Source organism: Trachurus trachurus (assembly GCF_905171665.1).
Source record: "Trachurus trachurus genome assembly, chromosome: 5".
Taxonomy (NCBI): domain Eukaryota; kingdom Metazoa; phylum Chordata; class Actinopteri; order Carangiformes; family Carangidae; genus Trachurus; species Trachurus trachurus.
This window is the reverse complement of record NC_139896.1, coordinates 30486678-30507859: the sequence shown is the minus strand read 5'-3', so window position 1 is coordinate 30507859 and position 21182 is coordinate 30486678. Positions and strand designations below refer to the sequence as shown.

Genomic DNA, 21182 nt, shown 5'->3' with positions numbered 1-21182 from the left:
CTCAGTTTTTTTGTGGCTTTCTCCTGAATCATTTGTAAAGATGACAGACTTGTTTCCTGAAACTGAAACTCTGAGTGAAGAATGATGTCAAACAACATTTTGATCAGGACAGGGCATTTAGTGTTTAGCCTACGTTGTAACTGCAGTCTACCTCTGACAGAGCTATTGTTATACGACTCTGTCATCTCTCTCCTGAGTTTACTTTGCATTTTGAATCCTCAGACTGACTCATGTCAAAGCTGTGAGGTGGAGTCCTGTGGGCGGACTTTTGCATTTGCTGTGCATACATAAACATGAATTTGAATGTGTGTGTGCATGTGTGTTTGCGTGTGCATGTGTGTTTGCATGTGCAAACACCACAGTAAATGATGCAGGTAAGGAAACAAACGTGTGTGCAGTGCAGGGTTCAGCTCTGACAATAACCAACGTTCAGGACTGAATTTAGTTGGAAATGCTGATTGATGCTGAAAATACAAGTTATACCATCATTGAGCTGTGTTTCTCCTCAACATTTGGCAGCAGACGATCCGGTGAAGAAGAAGGATCGCTACATCGTCAATAAATCAATCTCTGCTACTTTTAAACTTTATAGATCAGTTGGTGAAAAGCCCCTCAGGTTTAAAGTCCTCCATGTTTACATGAGCACGGATTAATGAGTGACCAATACTCAAAAGTGCATTGCAACCACCAAACACAAATAGGTACAGTACACCAGTCCAGGATGTTTCACAACCTGACAGCACATACACTGTTTGTTTGTTTTTTGTTGTTTTGTTAATACTTTGAATGAATCAATGTAACATTAGTGAATGATTTATTTGTCATTACACCTAAAAACTTCATGTGGAAGTTTCAAAGTCACTCCTTACAAACATCTACATACAAGAGCAGCTTTTTGAAAAGTAATTGGGTTTATAATGGACATAAGAGTCTCTAAAATTGTTTCACTCTAATAAACAAATTGAAAATCGAGTGTATACCCAAATCATTTTGAATATAAAATAACACCACTGACCATTTGAATTTTCTGTTTATTCTAGTGTGGTTAGTGAGGTGGTTCAGTATAGGCTTATTGGTTAGTTGGATGTGAAGGGATTATAATTCATCATAATTTCAGATGTAAAGCACCATGGTCATCAGTCGCTGTAGCAGCAGTGCCCTCTCCTGCTGAGCTCAGCACAGAACATATTAGCAGCCTGTCGTCCTGCTGCTGCCGCTGCTGAGAGGATTACACTTCATATTTACTGTGGCTGACCGCCCTGACCTGGGACAGACAGACACAGGGACAGACAGACAGACAGACAGCTTGTACACAGAGCTTCAACTCGATGGCACCTGTGATACATTCACTGCCACTGTCACACACCAATAATAATAATAATTTTATTTATAATATATAATTTATATATATATATATATATATATATATATATATATATATATATATATATATATATATATATATATATATATATATATATATATATATATATATATATAATACATATAATTAATAATGCTGCCCTACAAAGGCAAAGTGCAGTATCTGTAAAAATGCCAAACTGAGAAAAACTGCTTTTTGTGTTTTTCATTGTCAGGTTTAAGCATCAAATTATGAATAACTACCAAGACTATAATTGATTAGATAACGGTGGACTGAATTAAATGTATTTTGTAGTTTGTCTTTCTGACCAATTTTGACCATTTTATGGCAGATACGGCACTTTTGCCTTGGTTTTGGTGCAGATACTGCACTTTGGCTTGGTATTAGCTACAGATACAGCACTTTGCCTTGGTTTTACTCCAATGGAATTATAGAGTAAATGATAGAATGTAGGGAGTACAGCTACTCTTTGCAGATACTGCACTTTGCCTTGGTTTCACATAGCTTTTTTGGATGGACAGCAAAATAAAAAGCCCAATAACTCTGGAAATTTTAGCAGTACCAATATCAAATTCTATCAGATTGAAGAGAAGATGCCACACTTTTGATTGGTCAAAAAAAAAAGGGAAAAAATGCAGATACTGCACTTTGCCTTTGTAGGGTAGAATGGCCCTATGATTAGAGCAGCATTATCAGTGTATATGAGAGTGCTGTCAATGATGGTGGAGAGAGTGAGCCACACACACACACACACACACACACACACACACACACACACACACACACACACACACACACACACACACACACACACACACACACCTATATATACAGAGATACATGAAGTCATGAATAGCACAAATGTCACTGTTCAGGAAAAAACATGTATGACCATCAACTTCCCACGCTCGTGAGCAGTAGAGTGTGCCGCTGCAGCGCGCGGGGGGGGGGGCTGGGGAGGGGGAGACCACAGCCGCTGCCAGGAAATAGCCAGCGTCCGCGCACACACACACAGTAGAAACCAGAAAATGGGTTAAAAAAGCCAGTTTCATCTCAGTGTTTTCACGCTGAACAATCGCTCGCCTGCAGCACCCAGAAGTGAACAGCAGGCGACCCGGAAGGTTTGAAGTCGGACTGAGAGCGAGGAGAAAGAAGAGACTGATCCTTTTATAAAATCTCCCTCCTCGCGCTGCTTCAGGTATGTTGGCCGCTCCATGTCATTTCTCTGCCTGCTTTTATTTCCTTTCCTTCCCCTCTCCCCCTCTCTCTCCCTCTCTCACTCTTACACACACACGCACACACGCACACACACACTGATCTGCCCGTGTCGCCTCGCCACCGTTTCTATTCAAGTCGTTGCAAAAAAAAAAGTTGCAATTAAAAAAAAAGGCGCAGGGAGGATAAAGGCTGGTTTCATTTCTGCTGTCGAGGGGATAAAAGCTTCCATCGCGCGCGTCACTGTGTTAACATGGAGGTTTGGATTCGTGGCTCGGTGTAGCTGCAGAGCATTGAGCATTCAGCATGGTGATTGTTGTAGGAAGTGTCAGGCGTTTTTTTTTTCTTCCCCTCCTCGAGCCGGGCTATTCAAACCTGCAAATCAAAGTAAACAATCATTCGTACGCTTAATGCAAATATGCTTCAACTCAGGCGCGTCGCTAAAGCGTTTCAGTCCATCTGGAGGGGGGAAATGTGTGCTTATAACATTCGGATCTGCAGAATATGGCGTCCAGTGCTTATAAAAATAAGACAGGGCTGCCATTTTTGTTTTCCTTTTGTCTGAAATTTTTTAATAAACTGTCTGAGAATGTGGGAGAGGCGGCGGAGAGACCGAGGCGCAGCGGCGGCGGCGGCAGCAGGTCGGAGATGTTCTGCTTTTAGGCTGCCACGGTTTTAGATCGCACAGATCATCTTCGGCTTGTTTTTGCTTTTTAACGGAGGGATAAGCCAGATGAGCAGGTATAGCTACAGAGAGGGGGAAAGTTAATTCTAACTTTAGTTTTGGAGGATGGAGCAGCATGTTCCTCCAGATGTTTTCATCCTTGTCATCACACTGCTGCGTTTTATTTTACACTCAATTGTGGAGATTATACAATAGTTAATTGTTTGCATTGTATGCTACCTATACCTGCACACCACTCTGGTGACTCTTCTTGACCCTGACTACATGTAACTGCTGAGCATCTGTAGGATTATTACAGCACCCAACAGGCCTACAGAAACAGATCCAGCTGCTAATCTAAAAACAGCTATTAGACAATTAACAGCATGGAGTAAAGTGGTCTCTGTACTGGTGGGCTACAGTATTTGTAGACCACTTTCTGATTCTCTGTAAGTTGTAAACAATAGATTGTCAGTGATTGTTAATTTAATGACAAATTGGTTGATCATTAGATCATGTAAATAATATCTTTTGGCTTTCCAGGATGCCACTGGACTTCCAACCCAGGGATGATTTACCAAAAAAGGGCACTTTCTAATAAATCACCAATCTGCTGTTATAAAACCTAATAAGTGATAAGTAAATAAGAGGCTTCTCTTCATCCCGCGTATAAGCAAAACTGGTATGTGAGGACAGGTCTGATGGTCAGATTAAACTATTCAAATGTGTCAGCTCAGGTTTTTGGAAAACTATCCTAAACATAGAGAAAACAAGTGACCAATTAGTCAACAAAGTAATATGACGATACTTAATGACAATAGCCTACTTACCTGCAGCCACACAGAACAAAGACTTATTGAGTTCTTCTCTAACTCACCTGTGTCAAAAAATACCCGCGATGTGCAAATCTTTTCCCAGCCTAAAAGAAATGATGACAACCTGAGCAATTACTGGCTGCTAAAAATATAAAAGACAAACTGAAACTCTGCTACATTTGTGTAGGAAATGAAACCTGTGGTGGTAAAAGTGTCACAAGCCGTTTAGTTCCTTACGCTGGCATGTGGCATCTATCTGACTCTCTGATGGCATGGTCAATGTGACACATTACCAATCAGGATGAATGTACAGTAGGACATCACAATAGTCATGTAGAGAAGCTTTAAATGTTTTCTGTGTGAAGTGTGTCACAGAGATGTCGGGCAGCAGTCAAACTCCTGAGCCTGCTCCCCGGAGGCAGAAAAAGCCTCCAGGAAGTGAAACTGATCCCCCACCGGCATCATTAGAGAAATATTTTGTGGGGTTTACTGTACGCTCGTACCCCTGGACGTATCGTTTTTGTTTCTCTTGGCCTGCAGACGTGGGCTGTGTTATGCCTCCGCTAAGCCAAACAGACTTAGGAATGGTGAAGTGTGCCAAAGCACGCAATGCAAAATGTTTAAAAAAAAAAAAAAAAAAAGGACTTCATACAGGGTTTAGAGGAGAAGCTATGGAAAGAAAGGCCTCCGGATCACAACGTGAACAGCGAGCTGCTCTGTCTGCCTTTAGATATTTGAATGTTTCTAAGTGTGGAACCAGCAGCTGGTTCAAACACATGCGCTTAACTGTTACCTCTAAAAATCAACTCTTAACATTTAAAAGGAGAATCGTGATGAGATGAGAAGAAGAAAACCTTGAAAAATGCTGTGTCACTTACAAGTCAGTGTGGACTCTGCAGCCTCCTCGTTCATTGTATTCTGTTGTATTACCGATCTCTCAGCTTGTGAGACTGTGTGCCACTCAGGTCGTGCTGTTTCTCCTGTTTCCCCATCAGACTCTCACTTTACAGCAGCCGGGCCCCACGTGTGGAGGAGGCAACAAACAGACAGACAGACAGACAGATGGCCACAGATTAGAATCTCAACCACATCACTTTAAACATTTCTGTTTTTCACAGATAACCATTTTCGTGGAGTTCCCTAACTAACTGTTGTAATCACGTGAGAGCATCTCTCAGGCAGAAAGGCCGGTTGATGGAGGCTTGTGGTTGGAAATCCTCTGCCTCAATCACCTCAACATCCTCCTCTCAAAAATGTCTCTTACTGACGTTACTCACCACAGCGGCTCCTCTCAGTTTCTTCTCTGTCCATCTCCAGCCCAGCCGGTCCAGGCAGATGGCCGCTCTCTCTGAGTCTGGTTCTGTTCACGGCTTCTGCCTCTTAAAAGAAAGTTTTTCCTCGCCTCTGTTGCCATGTGCGCTCGCTCTTGGTGGGATCTGTTGGGTCTCTCTGTAAATACTATTACAGTACAAAGAGAGGGTCTACACTTTTTTATGTTGTGAATTGGCGCTGTATGAATAAAATTGACTTGACCTGAAGCTCAGAGAAAGGACGCCAGGTCTTATCTGGCACTTTAAAGAAACAAGGAGAACTAATACAGAATGTCTTTGTAAATGCACAATCACAAGACTGGAACTATCTCAATTTATAACATCAAACAGTCAGCTGCTGCTTGGGTGGAGAGCTACTGACACATGTTTTAACCCCTGTTTTCTATGCTACCAATAGATCCACACATTTCATTTTCATTTCATTAATTCGTTTTTTTGTATTGGGACTCGGCATATTCATGAACATACAAAAACTTGTTGTAAATATGCCTGATTTAGCTCTAATGTCCATCTGTAGTCCCATCTACAGTGCATTTTTAAAGCAGTGGTTCCCAACCATGGACAATCTATCTAGGGGAGTGGCAAGATCATTTATGGTATAGAAGTTAGGGAAAAAATATTTGATTTTTGATTTATCTATTGAAGTTTTTGTCTCACCGTTCTTCCTTCTAAGTGGAGCCACTGTTTAACTACTCACTTCATAGACTGATAGATATTTTCCCTGATAGAAATAATGATAGAGGAGCTGGGTGTTGCCTTTGTTTTGTTCATCATGACTCTTGTGTCTTCATTTCAGGATGGCTGAACCTCGCTTTAATAATCCATACTTCTGGCCACCGCCTCCAGCGATGCCCGGCCAGGTGAGTGACGCTGGCATCTACAGCAAGCTTATCTGAACCTTACCACGATGAAAAATCACTGCAATGCGTATATATGTTGATTTGTATTTTTGTGTGTTTGTGTGTTTTAAATGATGCAGTGTTTGTAGGAATAGATCAACTTTTTCACAAATACATACATTCGTTAGCATTTTGCCAAAGAGACACAGAAGAAGATTGATGCGTCTCTTATGTCTAATGTGAAGTTGCAGGCAAGAGCATATAGCTTAGCACAAAGACTGGCAACAAAGGGGAACAGTTAGCCTGGCTGTGTTAGAAAGTAAAAAAATGTTGTAAACTTTACTAAAAGTGAAATGTAGAAACAACATTTTGTTGTTGTGATGTGAGTATTTGCATAACCTGTGTATATAACTAGGCTATATGTAGGCTATATAATGTATATAATATAATAATAATAATATATAATATAATTATAATATAAACACTATAGCCACAGGAGGACAATGTGCTGTTTTTGGACTTTAGTTTCTGTAGACAAACAAAATCTCTTACCTGTGGACAGAGCCAGGCTAGCTGCCTCTACCTTTATCTCCACACTTTATGCTAAGCTAAGCTAATTAGCTACTAGCTTCATAATGAGTGTACAGATGTGAGAATAGTGGGATCTTGTCAGGTAACACTCACAAATAAAGTAAATAACTTAAGCAGATTTATTTGAACACAGTGACATGAAAAGGCTTCTTCTCTTACAGGCCACTAGTTTGTTATTTTATTAATGAACTATGTGTTCAGGTTTCCTCCTGGAAGTGTTCATCTCATCTCACCTGTAGAAAATCCTCTCATGTAGCTAAATCACACACATGATTCTCTATAGCAGAGATGTCACAACCAAAAGGAGAAAGAAAAAAAGCCAGGAACCAGTGTTATAAATGTAGGCTTTAGTTACAATGTCAGCTGTCAGCCATTAGAGGGAACCATTGCGTCATAAACTGACACTGACTGACTCAACTGATGACGGCTGTTCTCTTGTCACAAATGTCGTTTCCTGGCTGTCAGCTGGATAACCTAGTCTTGATCAATAAAATCAAGGAGCAGCTGATGGCCGAGAAGATCAGACCGCCACATCTGCCCGCTGCCTCCGCCCCCTCCCAGCAGCCCCTGCTGGCTCCCCCCAGTCAGGTGGAGAGCGGCCTGCACGGGATGTCCAAAGCCCAGCAGATGCAAGTTCTGCACAGCCACAGCTCCTCTCAGCCTGACATCGCCCTGCACGCCCGGCCCGCCTCCAGCTCTGTCACAGGTACTCCCACTGTGGCAAACCCTATATACTGCAGCTGATGATTTGTTGATCACTTTTTATTGTGTTCAGGGCTCCAGACTGACCCTAAATGGAGGCATTTTGCCCCTTGTGACAGCGCAAGTACATTTTTCATCTACCTGCACATGTGCAACCAGTAAATATGCTGGGGTATTTTTTTCTTAACACTGGTGAAATGTGAAGGAGCGACTCAGAATCTGTTCTTTTTCTGGGCAAATTGAATCGTGGGCAACTGGACTTGTATTCGTCTGGGAAGACGTTTCGCCTCTTATCCAAGGGGCTTCATCAGTTCGTACGCAACAAGTCTCACTAGTCCGTACTAGCTGACGAACTGATGAAGCCCATTGGATAAGAGGTGAAACGTCTTCCCAGACAAATACAAGTCCAGTTGCCTACGATTCAATTTACCCAGAAAAAGAACGATGACCTGGATGAATGAGAATATCCATAGACATGACTCAGAATCTGGTATCTACAGGTGGCAGGCTGTAGAAATGTGAATATTTGCTTTGAAAGTTGATTTACAGTATGCACCACTAAATGTTCTCCTAAAATTTTAAGTCAGGGGCCACTGTGCTCCTACAGTAGTAAAAAGGTTATTCTGGAGCCCTGGTGTTTGCGTCACTGCATGAAATGACTGTGTTGATGAGACAAAGACACATATATTCTGAATTTTGATAAAAATCCTAACACAAACTGTCAGATGTAAAGTATGTGGTGTGGTTCTTATCGTATAATTGATTTTTTTTTGACAGGTCGTATTCTGGGGGATGTAAACTTGAATCTGGATGATAAGGCAGCTATAAAAGCCAGAGGATTATGGGAAGACTGGCATTTGCGCCAACTAATAGATCATCCCTCCAGGACAAACCACGTCTCAGGTAACCACACAGCCCTTGTCGTGCAAAGAAAGAAACAAATACCTTTGTCGTTGTGTGGTATGCAGGGCACAGCTCTGTCTGGGCCTCTGTTTGAACGGATTATGGGGGCGGGACTAGATAAGCTTTTGCTTCTCCCGCTTTCCCTTTCGGCCATGTGTATTGTATTATTTGAACTAAGATGAAGTGTGATGATGATGATTTAAATTGACATGCCCGAAATAAACAAATTGATTGATTGATTGATTGATAATCTCAACACGTGACGGAAAACAACTCTAACATTAAAGTTATGATAAAAACACCACGACAAAAGTGGGTGTGGGAGGGTTGTCGTCGGTTGGGAAAAGTGGTCAGATTACAAAAGCCTGCATGTCTTTATTATGAGTGTAACCAACCAAGAAAAGAATCTATTATGGGTTCCTGCTCCCTTCCCGCTGTTGCTCCTGAGCTACAGTGTACACTTTAGGACAAGTTTAAACTTGCGTCACAGACTTCCCACTGCTGTGCCTTCAGACTTCAAACTTACAATTTTGTCTGAACGAGCTGCTGCATTTCTGAAGAGCAGCAGACAGGCTTCAACTAGTGAGAATTTATCGTCTTCAATCAGCAGAACATAAAGCTGGGTGTCGTCCACCCATCTGTGGAATTTACCATAATGCCTACGGATTATCTCATCTAGCATCTTTGACATAAACAGTGTTGGCTCAGACCTCGTGGCTGCTTTTTTGAAGGCAACCCTATAATTAAAGTGGTGGGACAAGACAGATTTCATTCTTCATCAGTCCATGTCTAATGCCATAAAACATTGTTTCTTATTATCTGACAAACCAGGTGTTACCCATTATCGCACCACCACAAGCCCAGGGACAGCAGGGACAGGGTTCTAGTAATGTAGCACTTACTGACATAAATAATCTACAGACTAGGGACAAATTAAAGGGGACAGCAGCAGAATGAACGTTAATTTTAGGTCATTTCTACTCCTCCATCCCAGGTGTGAGGTGTGCGTGGGTTATGATCATACTTGGAACTTGATAAACCCGGTTAAATAAGACAATACAGTTTCCAGTTTTCAGATTAATGGTGTAGAAAAAATTTGTTTATTCATTCAAAATTCAGTTTGAACATACGGTAAATAAAGATTAGTATATATTATCTTCTTTACAATTTTTTCCTCAAAGTTTGTTCTGTATTTTTATATTTTCAGTGTAACGTAATAATGTCAGTTTATTTATCTGCTGCATTTTAATAGGAATGTTAAGTCTGACCCCCTTGATGATAATAATGGTTGCACTCATGCCCTCCTCTTCACGTTCACACCAATCAGGTGTGGCGCTGGCATCCAGAACAGGAAACCTCAACTGCTCAGAGATCATCACCCCCACCACGCCCACCTCCAGCAACCACAGTCGACTGGGCGGAGCGCCCACCCCCCACATCATCTCAGGGTTAGCCTGCGGTCATGGGATGGAGCCTGGGAAGAACGGCGGGGGCCTTGTGGGACTCCTGGGCCCTCCTCCAAAGCAGGAGCGAGGCCGCAAGAAGATCAAAGCGGAAAACGGATCTTCATTGTTGGTGGTTCCGTACCCGATCCTCGCCTCAGGCAACGACTGTGTGACCATCACTGCCAAAGAGGGGAAAACCTACAGGTGAAAAAGAATGCTTTCTATCAGGGTTCTTCAACCTTTGGGTCGGGACCCTATGTGGGGTCGCCTGGAATTTCTAGTAATTGATTTAAAAAAAATTACTGATAAAAATATGTTTTTATCTAACATCACACAATCTTCAACAACTGTATTCTATACTTTCACTTTCTCAAATATAAATCGAGTTCAAATAAAATGCAGCATAAAAATATCTGAGCTGGGGCGGTGTTTAGCTCAGTTGCTAGAGCACCCGGCCCATGTACTGAAGCTGTGGTCCTCACTGCAGGCGGTCCTATCCTGCATGTCATTCCCCCTTCTCTGCCTCCCATTTCCTGTCTCTCTCTCTCTGAACTATCCTGTCCAGGCCAAAAAAAAAAAAAAAAAGCCCCAAAAATATCTGAGCTGGCACATCTTGATTGACAGGGGGTCGCCAGAAATTTGTCATGTCAAAAAACTGTAAATTCATAGTTCACAAAGTCAAGTTCCTCTGGCTCATGGCTCACAGTTTGACAGAGCCAGTGGTTAAATTGTCAGAACACACAACACAACAGAAGAGAATATAACTTTATGTCGGCACCACACTGGAAAATTGTCCTCTGCCCACCAACACAGCAGAAACCAAAAACCCTGGGACCACCTTTATCATTCATAACTATGGAAATCAAGCTCTCAGGGATAAGACCTTAGTTAAAATTTAGATTGAAAACTGCTCCTAGTTGCGGTGCTTGGGTGGTCGAGTGGATACAGCACGTCCCATATGGTTTGATTCCTGATCAAGTTGATCTTTCCTTCCCTCAGCCTCTCTACCTGTTTTCCCAGCTCTCTCTACTGTCCAGTCTAAACAAAGAACCGTTATGACTTCAGGTTTAGGCCTCACAGCTTGTATACAGGAACTGAAAGCAGTCATAGAATTGCACAATGTCTTCCCAGTTCCCACCCATCCACTCAATATCTAAGCTTATAGACAATGTGGTATCCGTAGGGTTTACAATTTTTACACTTCTGAAAACAATACTGAAAGTGAACAGATGTTCCCTGTTTCCCCGAACAGGAAAACAAACATGAAGTGCGATTCAAGGACAAGAGTAAAATGTGTTTCATGAATCAGACACTGGGTTTTGCGTAGTACTACTGCTGGGAGGAGAAGTTTGCAACTTAGCAACACGACGTGACGTGTTCCTGTGCAAGTGTTTCTGATTCTTCATGCGTGTCTTCTAACTGCGTCTCTGTTTTCTTTAATGCAGGTGTAAAGTGTGTCCCCTGACTTTCTTCTCCAAGTCGGACATGCAGATTCACTCTAAAACGCACACCGAGGCGAAGGCTCACAAGTGTCCACACTGCACTAAGACCTTCACCAACGCCTCCTACCTGGCCCAACACCTACGCATACATTTGGGCGTCAAACCTTACCGCTGCTCCTACTGTGAGAAATGTTTCCGCCAGCTGTCCCACCTGCAGCAGCACACCAGGTCTGACCTTTGAATTGCTCAGTTTGTGTTTGTGACAGTGGAGTTTATGATTTTAGACGTATTAAGTACTCTATGATGTGCAAATAAAATCCTTCATAGAACAGAAATAGCCTTATAGCCTTAAATAGCCTTTATCGTCATTGAACAAGTATTTACAATGAAGTTTTGGACAACGTCAGAGGAACATGCGCACATGGTAATAACTAGTGGTGGAAAACAAGCAGTAAAAAAGCAGGCAGAAATATCACAGGCATAGGTCTGAAGACAGTTGCACAATCATACAGTATGAAATATGTTGCACCTCCAGTAAGACTGCTTGTTAATCAGCCTGACAGCCATAGATAGAAACTGTTTCTGAGTTTTTTGGGGCGTGTTTTGAGAACAGTTTCTGAGTCAATCCTTCATGATTTTTTTTGCACACCACCGAGGCCCTTAGAGTCGCAGATGTCCTTGTCGCAGTTACCAGTTCAGTGGTTTCCTGATCTCCATAGAAATACCAATGCTTAATTTAACAAGGACGATGAGCTTTTAGTGCCTGTACAACAAGCAACAAGAAATAGAACAGACTAATTGAAGACCTCTTTAAAGAATTTAAAAACGTAATAATGATAATGAATTAGAACTATGTTCGGTGCTGTGTAATACAATGTTTAAAGAGGAACTATGCAAGATTTTAAGATAAACTAAGCTACATTTTTACTTTTATTAAACATCTTAAGAGTAATTGTGATGGTTAAATAAATGACTTGTAACTTGTTACAGGGAGACTGGAGGCTCTCTGCCTTCCACTTAGTGTCCCTTGACTGAAAACCAACCTTTTTAGATCAGAGCCTCCGACCCAGTGTCCCAGCTCTTGTCTCTGCAGCACCACGACACAAATGAGCCCCGTAACCCGCAATCTCTTGTTTATGACAGATTAAACTACACAAATATACACATAGTAACATTGATATAAAACATTATCCACCGCTCCATGGATTGCTCTCTCACTGGCTTCGTTAAAAACATATGCACATGGAGGAGAGGAGGGTTAGCAAAACAACTGCAAAGTGATCAGATTTGCATAGTCCCCCTTTCAAGAAAGGATTTGTTTGTTCTTGCAGTAGACAGATACGACTTGGGTCATATTTTAATATACTGTATTTACAAAAGTCTGAGTGTGTACTGCACAACAAACACTGACAGAGTTTTTTCTGTTTTTTATTGCATCTATGAAGATCTATTGTTATATGCTCTTTGTTCACTTGTGCAAAAGTGTGGTCAGAATCTTTTGCTAATTTGAGTAGTGACGGCTTTTTTTTTTATCACAAAAGGAAGATACTCACATGATTTAATTTGAAGTCATTCTACACCTTTACTCCAGATCCACATGGGAGGAGGTGGGAGTGTAGATTTCAGTGTGAGAACCTGACTGCTGACAGATATGACCCAATTGTGAATCCCTCCCTCAGTTAAGATAAGGAAAAAAAATCTAACAAGATATAATAACCGTGTGAGCACAAAAACCATAATGTCAAAACTATCTGACGTGGTAACCTCAAAGTTTCCACTCCCACTAGAAGGAAAAACTTCACATTAGCTTGTTATGAAAACAGGAACTGGTGTTTCAGGTCGGCACCTACAGTCTGGTCTGTTATAAAGTTGTTGAATCTTAACCGTAAATGCAAAGAAGTAACTAATATTTGTCTCAACTGTCTTGTATCAGAATCCACACAGGTGACCGGCCATATAAATGTGCGCATCCAGGATGTGAAAAAGCGTTCACACAGCTGTCCAATCTGCAGGTAAACATCAACTGCTGCTCTCCTCTCCATGTTTTTCCACCTCGCCGCTTGAATTGTTTTGTTCCAGACGTTCACAATGCTCCCGACATGTGACTAACTGTTGTCTACGTTTTGTTGTTCTCGTTTAAGTCTCACCAGAGGCAGCACAACAAAGACAAGCCCTTCAAATGTTCCAACTGTTACCGTGCCTACTCAGACTCTGCCTCGCTGCAGATCCACATGTCTGCACACGCCATCAAAAACGCCAAAGCCTACTGCTGCAGCATGTGCGGCAGGGCATACACCTCAGTGAGTCGGAAAGCCACGTTGAGTTCAATTCCAAAATCTGAATTTATTTGGCAGTGACATCATCTAAACCCGTGTTTTTCTCCTGTTCTTTTCGCCAGGAGACGTACCTTATGAAGCACCTGGCTAAGCACACAGTGGTGGAACATGTGGTGGCCCATCACTCCCCTCACCACCACAGGACTCATTCACCCTCCCTCCCTATACAGATCTCCCTCATCTGAGCCCCCACCCCCCACCCCTCCCACCCCCGCACCCATCAAGGAGATTTCCTGTGATTTTTCACTGTCCCTCTGAGGGGCTTTGAACCCCACGTGTGGGTTCCAAATATGTGCCAGATTGTTCTCGTTATCTCGTGAAGAGGGGCTCTTTGATGAGAAAATCCTCCTTACTTTTCTTGCTGACCAGATAGTATTATCGGGGACATCCAAAGACGATTTCTCAGCACTTTCAGGCCTGGAAGAGACGGGGCCTAAAATTTCTTTTTCTATGTGACAGAAAAAAAAAGGTATTGCTCTAGGCAGCTACATGGAAAATCTTTTTAAACTTTCTGCGTTATAACAGATTACTTTGTCTTTTTTATATGGTCCTTTACTTTCTTTAATGAAGTCTTTGCAAAAACTGTTTGTATGTGTGTGTGTATATATATATATAAATATATATACATATATATACATAGAGAGAGAAAGAGAGAGAGAGAGAGATCAGATATAGTCTTCCGTTAGCCGGGTGGCCAACTGAACATAAAGGTGAATGCTTATATTATGTGTATTCATGTATATTGTGTACCACTTTTTATGTCAGTGTTTGCAATGTTTCACCAATTATGTGTCCATAATGCTCACATAGATAATACATACATAAATGTGTTAGAATTTTTATTCAAGTAATTTCACCTTGCTGCCACCGTCACCTTGACCAGGATGTGTGACTCATGGTTTTCCTTTCCTCTTAATTACAAACCTATGCTCAGATTCAGTTTAATCTGGTCACTACAGTCAAATATACATCAATTGGTCCAATATATGACATTTTATATGGCAAATCAGTCAATGAATGAGGCACTTACAGTACATTTTTGGCCAATTTGTATTTAACTGGGTGTGCGAATAAATAAATGTAGTCATAAGACTACAGCATTACACCAGCACCCTGCTGCTGCCACATTTACGTATGAGTTCATGTTTAGGTCCCTCTGTTGGTTTTTTCAGCTATGATGTGTTATGGAAGCATCAATCCTATTTGAATATTAAGTTTTCTATTGTTATATGAATGAACACTTTGCCATTTTGTATGCATTTAAGCCTTAACTTTGTTACAAAATTGGATCCACTTAGTTGTTTCCTTTTATGTCATAGCATGATATACACTGTAAATAAACTATATTAACTGTCAGTCTGTTTTATAATAAATAATTCTATAGTTACAAATAGTGGTGCAAGTCTGTTTCAGTTATCCTGACTGCACATAAATAAGTCAAAGCTTGCAAAAATAAGATCTTACTAAACATTTTTCACAAGGGATGACTGTCATGCTTTAAGAGGAAGAAACCATTCCTCAAAAAAAGTTTCTCCTAAGAAAAGTACACCTGGTTATTATAAATTATTAACAGTGCTTAATATTATGTCACACCAATCTTTTCACAGTGCTGCAGGTGTTGGGTTTCTCTTTTCAGCCTACATAAAAGTAAACAGTGAATGTGTGTTTAATGACTCAGTTGGCTTCATTAATCAGTGAGCTAGAATAAACTGGAATAAAGCTCCGTAAACATACGATGATAAAAAAAAAGTACAAAACATTTTGTAATACTTTTAAATCATATTGTTTTTCATCATACATAATGCAAACAGAAACTGTAGGTACCCTGTGTTGAGTTTCGATAATCTATTCACATTCATTATGCACCATTTATTTATGTGAGGCATTATGCCATTATGTTTAATTGATTCATTTAAAGCATAAAAAGCAATATTAGGTAATATGGAAACAATGTGACAACGTAAAGGTTCATAATGATGAATGATGATACTGAGACTTAAAGTACCATGTCAATCTGCATCCCCAGCCAGAAGTCACATGATCACACTGGTGGGCGTGAAGCACAACTCAAGCTCTCCTCCCAGGAAAGAAAAAAATCTTGCAGGTGCAAACAATATATTGTATAATTGTATATACTTCCTTCTTCCTTCCTCCTGAAAAGAAGAAAAGAAAAGAAAAGCTCTGCATTACGAGGTTGGATTCTTGTCTCGTCTATGGGTGCTCACTTTACCAATAGATTTGACTGTAACTGTAGATCTACAACAAGTTTCATTCTAATGCTGCAAAACCCTGAAGCACAAACGTTTGCATGGAGAAGGCAGCTGTGTTCTGCAGGAGGTTCACAGTGTCACACACATACTTACATGGCACATAGACAGCAGAGTTATGAATAAGGTCAATATTGAACTTGTACTTGCCAGGTAAACATAATCATGACTCCAAATCAGCAATGTTGCTACATCACTGTGTGCTGTGATCATGTTGTGCAAATATGACCTGCCACCCGTGGGGGGTGGGGGCTACTGTTGGTGAATCTGCAGGTCTGTTCTCTTCTTGGTGTCTCTGGTGAACTCCTGTTGAATTTCTGACCTTTTTTTGCCCTTAATTGTTACCTAATATCCCTATTGAAGCAGTCACCGGGGGAGTTGTTTGATTATATCAGCTCAGGAACATACAAAGCTCTGCTGTTTTTGTCTTTCTGCGACTCCCTGCCAAGATCTCTAGCCACGTCCTGAGGCTTCCAAGTCATTGTAGTCACTGGTCTCAGCCAGGTGGGCGTTTATATTTGTCGTTGCTGTGCTGTGAACACGTGGACTGAATAATCAGTGAGTGTTATAATAGAATGGGCTTGCTGTATTAAATGTAAATTTTAAGGATAGTGCCAAATATGCTACAGTAAGTGTATTTTGCCATCACCATGCAACACCTGACTTGTAATTGGCTGATCAATAGTAAACCATAACCAGGAGAGGGTAACGATTGAAATCAGAAATCTGTGTTACGTGAATTATTTGTGATTGTCATCTTGTATGAGTCTGATCTGAACATCCATTAGATATGATATGAAAACTTGTTTGTACCCACACACTAAACATTAACACAGAAGAAACACAAAATGTAAAGGACTTTAGGCTACAACTGTATGACTACTGGGCTGAAATGCACTAAAACCAAAAAAGGTATAAAATACTATTAGCTAATAGTAGAACTCATCACTTCACATGACATTTATCTGAATTTGATAGTACTTCACAGCACTGCAGATGATTTTGCAAACCCTACAGTGGTGTTTAATTTTCTTAATGTATTATCACAACAACTTTCAAGCAGCCACTGGTTTCCATTAGCTGCCACTTAGCAGACTCCCGAAACTTGGTTTAGATCTATAATTCATCACTGTGATGTAATTGTTCTGAGGTCGCACAGTACTTACTCACATTCTGCACTGCATTACCAAGGAAAGAAATCGATAATTATGAATACAAATGTATCATCAGCAAAACTCACAGTATCAAAAGTTAGATAGGATATGTAAAATATTGCATTGTTAGGTTATATTCTGTAATACTGATGCATTATGCTGAATTCTCCTATTTATAGCTGGTCAATTTAATGATCTCCAGTGGTGGCTGACCCCTGCAAAAGGTCAACCGACCAGATTTTTTATTTCATTTCATTTATTTATTTAGTTTTTGCTTCTCATGTCTTTATTTGATTAAGTGTGAGAGAAAGGGGAACACATGCACCAAAAGGCCATGAGTCAGATTTGACCTTAGGCCACTGTAGTTGGGACTAAACCCATGGGGTAGCCATGTATTGTTGCGTGGGCAAGCAAAAGCCCTTTGAGAACCATCCAACAAAATAATGTTGAATAACAGGAAGTCCAGAAGAGTCTTGGGAGTAGCAGTGGAAAATCTCTTACCAATAAAAGCTGCTTGAAACTGGCAATCAGTTGCTCCCATGCTTTCCACCACTGTGGGAAACTGACCAGATATCAATAACCTAAGTTCTTTGGTTTAGTCCTCAAACTTTTGAGACGAATATGTGTTCTTTTGTGTTTTTTTGTTTTTTTTAGTTGGCAGACTTAGGCCCAGGTGACCCAAGTGCTGCGAACCTGAATAAGAACAGTTTTTTTTTTTTTATTGGTTGTTTTTTTTTTTTTTTTTACATTGGTAGAGCTCAGTCACTTGAACGACCTCTGTCACCTGAGAGTCACACCCCTAAATACCAAGATACAGAATAGAAAGTTTCAAACGAATCTGTTGTGCCTTGAACTGAGCATGTACAGGTACAGTAGGGCAGGTTTTTCCAGTTGTGAAGTAAACTGAGTTACAGATGCCAGCAGGCTAACAAAGACTGTCTTTCAGGAAAAAAAAAAAAACTACCCCCTCTGTTTTGTTAAGCAGCTTATGGTGTCATTCAAAACACAGGCATGAGGGTGAGGTGTAGCTAATTATCAAACAAAACGTAAGTACTGTAGCTTTGTTTATGCGGGTGTCTTAAGGGGATAGTTCAACATTTTGGCAAATTTTTAGCCGTAGGTTCGTTACCTTTAATTGTCGGTGCAAGCTATTTTCAGAACGCCGAAGCAGAGCCGCGACAATTAAAGGTAACGAACCTACTGCTAAAACTATAGGGATTATGGCAATGGACCAATTTGCCAAAATGTTGAACTATCCCTTTAAACAGCATAATCATGTCATTATTACCAGGACAACAAAGTTAATCAAATGTTGAGCAAGTACTTCTTTTAGCTGGTGATACAGTATGATCCTTTTCTAAACCAAATCGTTTTAGATTCTGAAACGAACCCAGTGCCCGAACCTACTAAAGTAGTTTAAATGCCTAAACCCAATGAAGCCATCATTATATCACCATGGCAATGATCAGCCAGTGCAGTTGCATGTTTATTAAGGTAACCCACAGGAACTGTGGTCCAGTACGCCTGGTGCTGTATGTGCAGTATGTGAGGAAACACTGCAGAAAACAACCCTGTTTGGTTGTTTTGGTTGGAGTACTTGTTGGATTAGATCTGGTGGTGAAAGGTTAAGCCATTACTCTTTGCACAGCAATTATTACTACACATTACAGTATGTAAGATCTCACCAAAATGGCTGATAATTGATAGGATTCAGGGGGTGGCTTCACAGCTAGAATGGATACAATATAAAATACAAATATCCATTCCCCTTAAGACATTTTGTAGTAAGTACACATTTTTACTGTAGGAACATCAAAACACACAGACAGACCAAAATAAAGTTGATGTTGCAGGTCTGATGCTAGATGCACAACTAATTGAGACATCTTCTGGATTTGAACTTTACTCCCCTCTTTCCTTTTTAAAAATGTGTTATCCAAAATATGTCATCCAGTCTCCTCTTCTACCAACACATTAAATGTAAGAAGGTGGAGCAAAGGACAAAACCCATCAGCCCCTTTTTCAGATTTTTCTTGCACAAATTGTCACAATCTGTCACACATTTCCTCAGTGTTTTTTGCCATTTCAGCTTTTTCAACCAAGGGCTGAGTCCACTTTTTGACTTCCAGCACTGGCCCTCAACTCTCACTGCTATTTCCTGCAGGAAATGTCCTGTTTGTTTTTCACATAAAAAGTCACTTTGTTTCTGCCATCAAAATGAACAGGAAGTAAAGAAAAGGCGAGAACATGCAACTGAACAATTCTAAGTGACTTATCATGTTGCCATCAAAGTAGCATAGAAATAAATCATTAAAATGTTCAGATCTGTGTGCACCCATCCTCCAGGCTTACTGTAAGTTATATTAATACCAGGAAATTTACTAAAGCAACAGTTGCAAACACTGTTTCCCACAGGAGTTCAAGGGGTTTTTCGATCGCTGTCTGTCTTAACCACAGGTAGGCCGGCGTGAAAGTAGGCCAGTGCAGTCTGTGTTTACCAGACTGCACCGATTCAGAGGTGTTACACAGTGCTGGTAGAGGACAGCAGGTCACTGTCCAATCTACATTTAAAGAAGAAAAGAAATGTGTCCTAACATTATGCGACTGATATGACTACCAGTTTATTTCCACAATTATTACCACAATCTCACTTCAGCAGACACACAATGGTTGTTAACTCCTCATGGTTAAATGTGGAGCAGGATAAATTGTGATGTAACATTATTAAGTATTGTGACAAAAACTTGATATTGAAAACTTTTTATTCAACATTTAAATTACTTTTTAACATAATTGGTGTGTGTCCGTGTCTCAAGTAAATTAGTTACTGTCTCAGCTATTGTCTGATCTTAACCTTAACCCTTTCGTCTTTGTCTTTCAAGACCTAGGCATACTGCAATTCAAAGAAAACATAAATGCAATTAAAATTTGGGTTGGAGTAGGTTAACATACTTAATTACTAACCCAGACCCATGTAACCACAAACCAGCTTACCTTACAGCTGATACTGTAAAACATTAGCACTAACAACTTGCATGAAAGATATCTACATAGACACACAATAACCATGATGTAAGTTTGATGAGTTTAACTACAAAGCAATCACCACAAAAATAAATGGAGGGGGGGATACTTCTTTTTTGTATGACAAAAAAATCTTCTTTTTTCACATCAAAATTCTTTTTTTTCCTTCTAAAACTGTTTGTGTCTGCCACAGGGTGCTATGGAAGAACTAAACTGAGCATATACAGAGTGAATCAGATGATACAGTAACATTGCTGATTGGAGAAATTGGAAGTGTAACTGACAATGTTACAACCATCTCAGGTTTCTTTCATTTTAATGACAAATATGCCAGAAAATCCAAATTTTACTGTTGAATAAAGTTTTTATAATTTTAAACTAGTTGTGGGAATTTTGAAAGTTATCAGTTCACCATTGATATGCAAAAAGTCAAGTGTTTGTTTTAGCTACTCATTGATATAGTGCTTCCTTCAGAGATTACAAGTAGTTTTTACCCCTGAGGCAGGCTGCAGTTAAAAGTGCACTCTCTGAGAAGATATCAGTGGAGTTATCTTGTTGAGTGTGTGTGTGTTATTTATTTGTTTGCTTTTGCATTCATGTGTGCGTGACGATTCACTTTGAAACTTCTTGGGGCCTGCCGCAGTCCTATCCTTCCTCTGATTGGTGTGGGACGTGCACATGCAAATTAAAGGGCGTGCCAGCACTTTTACTCACCAACACAAGTGAAAACTAAAGGTGTAAGTTTCAGAGCCTCTGCTGCATACCTGAGCTGCGCTGACTTTAACAATCAACACTCGTTTCACTACATCTTATTAACACCCCCCCCTCCCACCCCCTTTAAAAAAAAAAAAAAAAAAATTATGCCACATGTTATAATGAGTTGCCCATCAACCACAGCTCTCGCCGTCGCCGACAATGGGAGTAATCAGTGGAGCCAATCAGCCTTCTACGTATCAACAACAGCCACACCTAATTGGGTAATGACTTTTCCCGTTGTGCGTAAGGCGCATTGAGCCAGATGATACAACATCATCAGCGCTGCTGCCGGAGCAATCATCATGGGAGGGAAT

The 21182-nt window shown here is 40.6% G+C and overlaps 2 protein-coding genes across 3 annotated transcripts in view; one reads left to right on the top strand and one right to left on the bottom strand.

Moving 5' to 3' along the window:
* park7 (parkinson protein 7) overlaps positions 1 to 21182 on the bottom strand; it is a 339990-nt gene that overhangs the window by 305200 nt on the left and 13608 nt on the right. The gene's annotated exons all lie outside the window — the stretch shown is intronic.
* znf362a (zinc finger protein 362a) lies at positions 2393 to 14999 on the top strand. Of its 2 annotated transcripts, none has more exons than XM_083971311.1 (9): positions 2393 to 2582; positions 6206 to 6269; positions 7338 to 7545; positions 8319 to 8444; positions 9772 to 10093; positions 11335 to 11559; positions 13265 to 13343; positions 13473 to 13631; positions 13730 to 14999. In XM_083971311.1, the coding sequence occupies exons 2-9, from the start codon at positions 6207 to 6209 to the stop codon at positions 13850 to 13852; spliced, it is 1305 nt and encodes a 434-aa protein (XP_083827437.1). In that variant the 5' UTR covers positions 2393 to 2582; position 6206; the 3' UTR covers positions 13853 to 14999. The 2 variants fall into 2 exon arrangements, with proteins under 2 accessions (XP_083827437.1, XP_083827436.1); XM_083971310.1 differs by having other exon boundaries at positions 7305 to 7545.